This window comes from Elephas maximus, chromosome 2 (assembly GCF_024166365.1).
Source record: "Elephas maximus indicus isolate mEleMax1 chromosome 2, mEleMax1 primary haplotype, whole genome shotgun sequence".
NCBI classification, from domain to species: domain Eukaryota; kingdom Metazoa; phylum Chordata; class Mammalia; order Proboscidea; family Elephantidae; genus Elephas; species Elephas maximus.
The window spans coordinates 77,802,270-77,813,018 of record NC_064820.1 but is presented as its reverse complement, the minus strand read 5'-3'; the positions used below and the strand labels follow the sequence as shown (position 1 = coordinate 77,813,018).

The 10,749-nt window shown below is 34.8% G+C and overlaps 1 protein-coding gene across 4 annotated transcripts; it reads left to right on the top strand.

Annotated features, from left to right (window-relative positions):
• Positions 1 to 1,633: 1,633 nt before the first annotated feature.
• Positions 1,634 to 10,558, top strand: ANKRA2 (ankyrin repeat family A member 2). 4 transcript variants are annotated; one of them, XM_049865546.1, is made up of 8 exons: positions 1,634 to 1,938; positions 2,570 to 2,728; positions 5,699 to 5,764; positions 7,481 to 7,578; positions 8,048 to 8,173; positions 8,454 to 8,520; positions 9,224 to 9,304; positions 10,051 to 10,558. In XM_049865546.1, the coding sequence occupies exons 1-8, from the start codon at positions 1,650 to 1,652 to the stop codon at positions 10,104 to 10,106; spliced, it is 942 nt and encodes a 313-aa protein (XP_049721503.1). In that variant the 5' UTR covers positions 1,634 to 1,649; the 3' UTR covers positions 10,107 to 10,558. The 4 variants fall into 4 exon arrangements, with proteins under 4 accessions (XP_049721503.1, XP_049721493.1, XP_049721513.1 ...); XM_049865536.1 differs by lacking the exon at positions 10,051 to 10,558 and adding an exon at positions 9,811 to 10,030; XM_049865556.1 differs by lacking the exon at positions 10,051 to 10,558 and adding an exon at positions 9,595 to 9,804.
• Positions 10,559 to 10,749: the final 191 nt, after the last annotated feature.

Sequence of the window (10,749 nt, the reverse complement as noted above, 5' to 3'; positions counted from 1 at the left end):
GTCAGAATTGACTCCATGGCAACGGGTTTGGTTTTTTTTTGTTGGTTGGTTGGTTTTAATATGCATTAACTTTGTACATGTTACTTTTTATTCTTTTTTCAACTTTTTCTCCCATGAACATTTTGGATTTGTTTAGCAGTGCTGCTTTTCTTTAATGGAGCTTCCTTTTCCACCTCTCTGGTGGACAGGAAACCCTGGTGGCGTAGTGGTTAAGTGCTACTGCTGCTAACCAGATGGTCGGCAGTTCAAATCCACCAGGCGCTCCCTGGAAACTCTATGGAGCAGTTCTACTCTGCCCTATAGGGTTGCTATGAGTCGGAATCGACTTGATGGCACTGGGTTTGGTTTGGTTTGGTTTATGGTGGACATCGTGATAGCCTGCCCTGCCACCTTGAAAGGTTGTTATGGGATCAACCTTTGAAAATGTTTTTAAAACTGAAAATGGTGCTCCGCTGTAATTCTAATGCATTGTTCTCTTTTAATTCCCATTAATTCCCATTATAAAACACTCTACACCCTCTCAGAATTTCTAACAGAAGCAATAAATCCTAACATGCATAGATTAACTGGATGTTAATTAATTTTCTCCCTGTCTTACCTGATTTTATATCTTGGATTTCTTCATTTCTTTAGAAGCAGTATTAGGTAATGACACGTCTCTTGAAATTAGGTTAAGGTCCATAGGGAAGTGCCAGAGAACTTACCTAAAAATTCATTTAAAAACAATAATAAATGATTCAATAAAAGATGCACTTATTGTCTATGTTTTGAGAGTTTTTATTGAGTTCATGTCTTGACAATCCATATTTGGAAAAAGAAATTATACTTCTAAATTAATGTTCTAGAGATGCTAAGACCAAGGATGCCAGACCATAATCTATATACTTTATTTTCCATAAAAACCTATATTAAGTTGCTAATACTTGATCTGAATAAAAACTGATAAATTTATCTTTAGTTCACCAGAGCCAAAGCTTTGTAAAGCCATTCACTGTCTAGGAATCACAGATATTATAGAAACAATGTTAATAAATTTGAGTACATTGTGAACTATATGTTTTCTTAAATTCAAACTGAAAGCCACATATATAAATATGGCATGTTAAAAATGAATTCCAGGTAAGAGGTTAAAGTTTTACATGAAAGTTTATTTTCATTGTTAGCCTGATCTTTTGTCCACTTGGCAATATTCAGGTATATGAAAGAAGAGGAAAGGTTACTAAAATTTGTTAAAACCTAGTGATGGAGATGAGAATGTTACTGTATTTCATTTGATCCTTAAGGGATCCTGTGAGGTTAAAGGTGTTATCCACGCAAATAAGACTTTTTTTTTTTTTTTTCTTAACAAAAGGTTAAGTAACTTGTATAGGTTCACACAGCTGAGAAGTGGTGAAGCTTGGATCCCTACCCAGGTTTCTCTATCTCTGTGCTTTCTGTTATATATGGATGTCTATAGGAGACAAGTGTTTGGATACTTGATAGAAAATAATCTTTGATACTTTTACCTAAGTTGATGCAGTACTTATAATTTTTTTAATTGTATTTCAGATTTTTAAAAAATACTCAAATTCCAAGAATACACTGGATATAAAACCAAGAGGAAATCATGAAGTAATAATGTTTTAATTATTGAAACTACAATCAAAATCATGGCTACATCAACAAACCTGGATATTGGAGCCCAGCTGATAGTGGAAGAGTGTCCCAGCAGTTATAGTCTAACTGGCATGCCCGACATTAAAATAGAACATCCGCTGGACTCAAATTCAGAAGAAGGGTCAGCTCAGGGTGTTGCCATGGGAATGAAATTCATATTGCCTAATCGATTTGATATGAACGTGTGTTCTCGGTTTGTGAAGTCCTTAAATGAAGAAGATAGTAAAAATATTCAAGATCAGGTTAACTCCGACCTGGAGGTGGCATCTGTCCTATTTAAAGGTTGAAAGTTATGGTATAACTATCTGCATTTGTTTTTGTTTATTTATTTGTGTTTGTTTTGTTTTTTCCTATCATTAGATTTTAAGTGTGGCAAAGCATTTAGAAGTCTCATCTTTTAATATGACTTTCTAGAATCTCACGAAACCAAAATTAAATAATTTCAGGTTATATAGAAATGTCTATTTTAAAGGAAGTACGTGTTGGGTTTGTTTTTTTTTTTTAATTTTTTGCCTAAGCTTTGTTTATTTAGAAACTCTCCAGTTTAGTACTTTATTGTTCCTTTTAAAATCAAAGGAGAAAAAAGTTCTTTGTGCCTTTTAGAAATAAATTGGCTTAATATTATCTGCATTACCTTTGTAATACAGTAAAATCTCTCATCATGGTATAGGTTTACTTTTATAATGATCTGTTGATTAATAAATCGAATCTCTCAATAAAATTGCTCAAGATTGATACTTTTCTGAAATTTTCAATGGTAGTATAGACTTATGGCAAAAATAATCTAACATTTGGTAAACAGTTGAATTGAAGCTATTATAGTCGTATTTCTTTTTAATGTAGACAGTAACAACTTTTCTTGAAATGCTTTGTCATGAAAGTATTTAAATGTGTTTAAATTTATTTTACTTAGCTGAATGCAACATTCATACATCTCCTTCTCCGGGAATTCAAGTAAGGCATGTCTACACTCCCTCTACAACAAAGCATTTCTCACCCATAAAACAGTCAACTACTTTAACCAACAAACATAGAGGAAATGAGGTCTCTACCACACCTCTATTAGCAAATTGTAAGTATTTGCCACTGATGTATTAAAATAAGTATTACTAATATAATTATTTCAGGAGTTTGGCTTTGAAACATTGTTTTCATTAAATGCATATTATCATTTTGAAGACTTAAGTGATACCCTAATAAAACCAAATCTGTTGCCATTGAGTCGTTTTTGATTCATAGAGACCCTATATAGTTTAAAACTTTTTCTTATGCTATTATATACTTGGAAACCCTGGTGGTGTAGTGTTTAAGTGGTACAGCTGCTAACCAAAAGGTCGGCAGTTCGAATCCACCAGGCGCTCCTTGGAAACTCTAAGGGGCAGTTCTACTCTGTCCTATAGGGTCGCTATGAGTCAGAATCGACTCGACGGCAGTGGGTTTGGTTTGGGTGGTTTTATTGTATACTTGATATTTCTTGTTTAATGGTTCTCTGTTGAGGGCAAATACAAATGGAAAAATTAATTTTAAAAACCTCTATAGTTTTACTGTAAAAACAATGAGTTCTGAACTTTGTGAAAAGCAAGACATTGTCAGTGTTTTTGCGTTCTCGTATACGTGTTACATTTTATTTATAAAATAGATCACTAAGCAACAAATGATTTTATAGGGAAAGTTGAGTGATTCGTGCTATAATTTTGAATTGGAATATAATATGAATGTGCAACCACATTTTTTAAAACTCTGAATCCACGGGTTAAAAAGTAGACTCATTCTAGAAGAAATAAAATGAAGTTTTTTTATAAAGCTAGAAAATGTTCTGTAAGTATGGGTATGCTAATAAGAGAGAGATAATATAGCCAGTTAGTAGCAATTTGATGTTAGCAACCAAATTGAGAATATAATGTAAATATTTCTATATTCTAAAACATGGTAAAATATGTGTCTTTACTTTGGGAACACTGAATCTCCTGACACTTGAATTGTGTGCCACAGCAGTTGAGCCAGGAAGTCTTCCCTGTGACTCACTCCCACCACCTACTGGCCATTTATTACACAAGTTTGTATGTGCCTCCAGATTGCTTTCCTTTCTGTATTAAGGCTACCCAATCATATCACTGAAGTCAAGGATCAAGTGATAGAATAGAATAATACCTATTAGGTGTTATTTTAAAGTAAAGAGATTATCTTAAAATATTCCAGCCATAGACTTTTTTAGCTGAAAAGAAACACCTAGAGATCATCTGGCTCACATCCTTCCTGTTACGGATAAAAACATTTAATCAGTTGCCCAAGGTCACACAGCTAATTAGACACAAATAGGCCCAGACATGGGGGCCACTATGTTGAAGATCAAAGACCACAGCCTTCAATATGAATTATACCTTGTCTTGGTCATCTAGTGCTGCTAAATACCACAAGTGGATGGCATTAACAAAGAGAAGTCTGAATTCAGGGCACTGGCTCCACAGGAAGGCATCCTGTCTCTGTTAGCTCTGGAGGAAAGTCTTCGTCATCAGTCTTCTCTGGGTCTGGGAGCATCTTAGCACAGGTACCTCAGGTCCAAAGGATACACTCTGCTCCCAGCGCTGCTTTCTTGGTGGTATGAGGTCCCCCATCTCTCTGCTCACTTCTCTCTTTTATATCTCAAAAGAGATTGCCTTAAGACACTATCTAATCTTGTAGACCTCATCAGTTTAACTGTCGCTAATCTACCTTATTACATCACAGTGATAGGATTTACAACACATAGGGAAATCACATCGGATGATAAAATAGTAGACAGTCATACAAGGGAATCATGGCCTAGCCAAGTTGACAGATATTTTGGGGGGACACAATTTAATCTATGACATACCTCAGCAGAAAGAAAAAAATCCTCACAACTGGACCAATAAGCCACATTATGATAAGCCAAAAAAACCAAACCCATTGTCTTTGAGCCAATTCCAACTCATAATGGAGAAAATATTGAAACTGTTAAGGATTTCATTTTACTTGAATTCACAATCAACACCCATGGAAGCAGCAGTCAAGAAATCAAACAGTGTATTGCATTAGGCAAATCTGCTGCAAAAGACTATTTAAAGTGTTAAAGAGCAAAGATAACAGTTTGAGGACTAAGGTGTGCCTGACCCCCAAGCCATGGTATTTTCAGTTGCTTCATATGCGTGTGAAAGCTGGACAGTGAATAAGGAAGACCAAAGAAGAATTGATGCTTTTGAATTATGGCATTGGCAAAGAATATTAATTATACCATGGACTGCCAAAAGAATGAACAAATCTGTCTTGGAAGAAGTACAGCCAGACTGCTCCTTAGAAGTGAGGATGGCGAGACTTTGTCTCACATACTTTGGATATGTTACCAGGAGGGACCAGTCCCTGGAGAAGGACATCATGCCTGGTAAAGTAGAGGGTCAGTGAAAAAAAAGGAGGACCCTCAATGAGATGGATGGACACAGTGGCTGCAACAGTGGGCTCAAACACAGCAACAATTGTGAAGATGGCACAGCATCGGGCAGTGTTTTGTTCTTTTGTATATGGGGTTACTATGAGTTAGAACCGACTCCATTGCACCTAACAAAACGAGAGGCCTAGACTCAAGAATTTACCCTCAAGCCAGTTTTCCATTTACAACTTTACTCCTAATGTTAAGAAAAACCCATGGAATCTTGAAAATGAAGATACTTAGGACTTCAATCCATTCAAACAATAAAAAGACAAAGGAGTGTCTTTGTATCTTTTGAAATGTATTCCTCATATGTTTGGATACAGTGATAGCATTTTAAAAATTAAGTTACCTAAATAATTTCTTTGGAATAAAGTGAAAGTAGCAATTTGCAGATGTCACAATGAATGATCTTAAATGAACATATAAGAGCCAATTTTCAGATACAGAGTGTTAGGGTACTCTTTAGGTTCTATTTTAAAACCGTAAAATGATAGCTTTTGTTTTGAAAAATAAAATTGCTCAGCACTATGAGCCATGGAGTGATGAAAGTACACCCTCCAGAGGTACCTGAAGTGTTTTACGGTATTTTTTCAGCCTTGTCTGTTCACCAGTTGGCTGCTCAGGGGGAGATGCTCTATCTGGCTACTCGTATTGAACAAGGTAATATCCTATTTTAAAGATTTATGTAAAACAAATTTAACAGGAATTTATTGTTTATTGTTTTATCTTAATACAAGGAAGTGTAAAGGCAAAAGCAAATAGTTGCATAATCCTACCGGGCAGATAACGTAATAGAAGTATAATAGTTATAGCTTCTCTTACTCTCTTACCACCCTGTCTTTCTCCCCAAAAGCAAACACTCATAAGTTTCTTACCTTTTCAGAACATCTTTCTAGAAAATACTTCTGTTTATATTTTGGGTTATACGTGAGAGTTTGTGTTTACTTCATTCTTTTTAATGGTTCCACGATACTGCGTTTTATTGCGTATACATGCATCATGTTGTTGTTCTAACTAGTCCTCTGGTGGTAGTTGATTCCATTTTGTTGCTGTTAAATGAGTGATGTTGGCATTCTTTTTAAGTATATCCATTGAGGGGTAAAGTAGGTTCGCTGGGTCAAACAGTTTATGAGTTTTTAGTTTTATATATGTATAGCCAGATACTTGTCCTCATGGAAAGGTAAGAGCTCCTACTTCCCCACATCCTCACTAACACAGGGTATTATCAGACTCTAATTTTTGCTAACCTGATAGGTGAAAAATGTTATAGTCATTTCATTTATATTTTTAAAATTACGGTCTATTTGAATTTCTTTTTCTGTGAACTGCTAATGTTTTCAAATAGAAAGTTAAAATTTTTTAAGTGGCAAATTTCTTTATTTTTTGTGATCTCTGTTTTATATACTATTTAGAAAGGATTTCTCTCTCCAGGATTATAAATGTTTTATTCTAGAACTTCTGTGGTTTTCTCTTTTACATTTCAGTCTTTGATCCATATGGAATTTGTTCTGGTGTAATGGGGTAAAGATTGATCATTATTTCTATTTTTTAAAAAGTTAGCCAGTTGTCTCAACATTGTTTACTGAGTACAGAGTATCATGTTAAAGGTTTTATTTTTTTTAATTATATTATTCTTTCATAAGAAAGCCTTACGTAATTATTATATTTCTCTTTATAAATATTGGGAGCTCTAGTTCTCAATCTACTAAGTACATTTAGCGGAAAAACTATAAACCTTATAATTAGTAGGCTAAGTCTAGGGAATAAAATGTGGTTCGAGGTGGAATTGCATGGTACCGTGTTTCAGATTATTCCATCTTCGTTCACATTACATTGTGTTAGCAAACCACAACGAGAGACATCCAAAGGCAGCAATATTAGCTATAGAGGTACATTTAATAATATTTTGGAATTTTTTACAGTAACGTCATGAATTTATTTAATGCTAAGGGCTGTCATATAATCTTACTTGTATTGTCATCCTTTCATCTACACATTGAGGTAGGTAAGGTATTTATCTGTTTATTAGAGGAGTTAAATGACTTGCCCAGGGTCACACTACAAGAAAGTGACAGAGCCAGAATAATTCAAACTCTGGTTTCCTGATTCTGATTTCAGTGTTCTGTTGACTGCCTTCTACCCAGTATTATATCACGTGTGGTAATATATGAACCTAGCTATTTACATCGAGGCACATTTTAGTATATTCAGACTGCAAATTGAAATAATACTTAATAGAACTTCAGTGAGCAAAATTCGGCACAAAGTCAATTCATTAAGTGATATAATCAACTTTTTAGAGTGCAAGTATTTTCATAGTACTATTCGTATGTGGTTGTTAAATTAGATCACAAAAATTGCTTTTCTTTTAAATAGAAAATGTTATCAATCACACGGATGAAGAAGGATTTACTCCTCTGATGTGGGCTGCAGCACACGGGCAAATAGCTGTGGTAGAATTTCTACTTCAGAATGTAAGGAAAATGCCTCAGAAAATGTATATGTATAGTTATTTAAGTTCAGTCAAGTCTTTATTAAAATTTCTGTATCTCCAGCCAGCTAGATATAATGGTAGAGGATACAAAAAAATAGATAAAATGTTTTTCATGTTCTCATGAAACTTGGATTAGGTGGGGAAGCAAGACTAATCAGACAGGAGACAGTGAAAGAGAATTTAACGCCCAGCCCCTCTAAATGCAGTGGACATTAAAGCCCTGTCAGCCCTATAGAAGGCCTCAAGGAGGAGATGTGACTTGCCTTCAGAGTGAAAGGATGTTAGCATTCAGATAGAAGGCAGGAAGGAAGGCATCCAGACAACCTTGAAAACAAAGTCATCCATGAATAAAAGTTTGCATTATTCTTTATTAACGCAGAAGATTATCTGACTTAAGTACTCTTGTTTAAATGAATTGCTAAGTCTTTTATCTCCACTCTTCACCCCAGGGGGCTGATCCTCAACTTTTAGGAAAAGGCCGAGAAAGTGCCCTGTCATTGGCCTGTAGTAAAGGTTACACAGATATTGTAAAAATGCTGCTCGATTGTGGAGTCGATGTAAATGAATATGATTGGGTGAGTCTGTACTGATTTTAAAATTACTGTAAAAAAAAAAAAAAATTCTAGAATTAATTTGGTATTCAGGGAACATAATTAATTGTATTAACCACCTGGAAGAGAAATTAAAATTTAATGTCATAACCTCAATTTTTAGGATTTAAGTATCCTTTACAAATTATTAAAATTATCCTAAACTACTTTTAGGTGCCCAAGTCTTAGTAAAACTTGTCACAGCAGAATTAAATTTTAAAAATCTTGCTCACCCTAAACTCTAAATTGCCTTTTCCTTTTGCAGAATGGAGGGACACCTTTGCTTTATGCTGTGCATGGAAATCATGTGAAATGTGTAAAAATGCTCTTAGGTAAGCATATAAAAGTGAAATTTATTTAGAAAATGCCATGCAAGGACTTTATTTTTTTTAAACCTGGCTTCCGCTGGTATTACTAAGGAGAATCATTGTTAGGTACCGTCAAGTCACTTCCAACTCATAGTGGCCCCATGTGACAGAGTAGAACTGCCCCATTGGGTTTTCTTGGCTGGAGTCTATAGGGAAGCAGATTTCCAGGTCTTTCTCCCACAGAGCCTCTGGGTAAGTTGGAACCACCAACCTTTCAGTTAGCAGCTAAGTGCTTAACCATTGTACTTAACTGTGGTTAAATCCCTGCTGCTATTCACGCCAGGAGCACCCACTACCATAGATTGGCCCATGTGGGAAGCAGCTGCATCATCTACAAATGGGAGTTTTTGTCATTGTTGCCTTCGTTTGGGGAGTCATATTTGAATCCACTGTTTGTTTTTTCTGTCCGCAGTGTCTTTATGTATGTTTTGTCCTCAGTTATTTAATAGCTTCAGCTGCTCTAGACGGTGCCTTTTCATTTCAAGTGTCTTCCTTTCAACCTACCAGAGTGAATTCTGTGCGCCCTGTGTACATTGAACTTTGTTAGGCCATCTTGAACATACCACATCTGCTAAAATCCTGTTCAGCTATTTGCGTATGAGCCAGTAATAAATAAACATATCCAAATTTTTGTTTTATTGATGTAGATTTTTCTATTTTGGTATAGAAAATGGAGCTGACCCAACAGTTGAAACAGACTCCGGATATAATTCTATGGATTTAGCTGTAGCCCTGGGCTATAGAAGTGGTAAGTATTTTAAAGCTCCAGATTTTTATTTCAGTAAAGTTTTATAAGTGGTGTAGTGGTCCAGTTTTCATCACTTGTAGTCATAAAACATTGCTTGCTAACTTAATTCCTGACATACACATTTAATTATGAGCAAAGCCCGCAAATTCCTATAAAATCTAGAAATGAGCTTGTTATTGTTACTGTTTAACAATCCAAATAATGAGTCACTGGAGCTTAAGTGCATGCCTATTTACAAGATAAGGAGCCCTGGTGGCGCAGTGGTTAAGGCACTCTCTCCTGCCCTACAGGAGAAAGATACGACAGTCTGCCTCCGTAAAGATTTACTACAGCCTTGGAAACTATGGGGCAGTTCTACTGTGTCTTACAAGGTCTCTATGAGTTGGAATCAACTTGACAGCAGTGGGTTTTTATTTTCAAGATGTGTTTAAAATTTTGTAGCAATCTCACTGTCCCTTGGAACACCTTGTACTCTGGATTCTCTTTTTTTTTTTTCACAAATACAGAAAGCAAGTCACAGAAGGTCCAGTCACTTGGACAAGGTTACAAAATCGGGAGCAGACTGAGTTTTAGCTTCTAGAAGTTTATTTAAGGGTTGCATTGCATTATTGCCCTCACGCTATGAATGTATGCTACTTAGAAATAAGTTTATTTTGGGATAAAATTGGAAATGTTAAGTTAAACCTAATAGATTTTAATTATTTTGTAAACAATATGCAGTGATCTTGATTACCTCTCTGTTCTAGTTCAACAGGTTATTGAGTCACATTTACTGAAGCTGCTTCAGAATATCAAGGAGTAGACATAATTGTTAGAAAATGCTGTCTGCCCTTTTGTTTACTTTTTGGCCCTGATAAATGATAGTTTCGTTTACTTATAATTTTTACCTCAGTTGCAATATTTACTGATTTTTAGTAAGTTTTAATAAATACTCCTCTGAGTAATTCAGTGGTTTTTAATAAAATCAATGTTGATGCTTTTTTTATAAATATGTTTTACTGCATATTTTAAATTATAAATTAATGTTTTGTGGCATGTAAATTTTTATGGTACAGATAGTTATGTCTTTGTATCAAGTGCTATGATTTGATATTTTTCAGAAATTATTCCACCCTCTTCATCATCACTCTTGTATTAACTCATTGACTTTATATAGGGTTTGCTATAAATCCATATAAAATAAATTTTGTTATTGTTGAAATGAAAAATGCATAATGTGATTGTTTACAAAATGCTGTTATAAATAAAGTACTTTTCCTGTCAGTTTGCATGCTAGTCTTTTTTCCTAATTGTATAACATTATCAGGGATTTTATTTCAACCTTTCTGCCAGGGCACTTCATTAGATCAAACAGTATAAGTAAGATAAATTAAATGTATAAGTCAATCAACAAAGACTTACTAATTCTCATTTTATAGGTATATTTAGAATATGATTGTATTGTA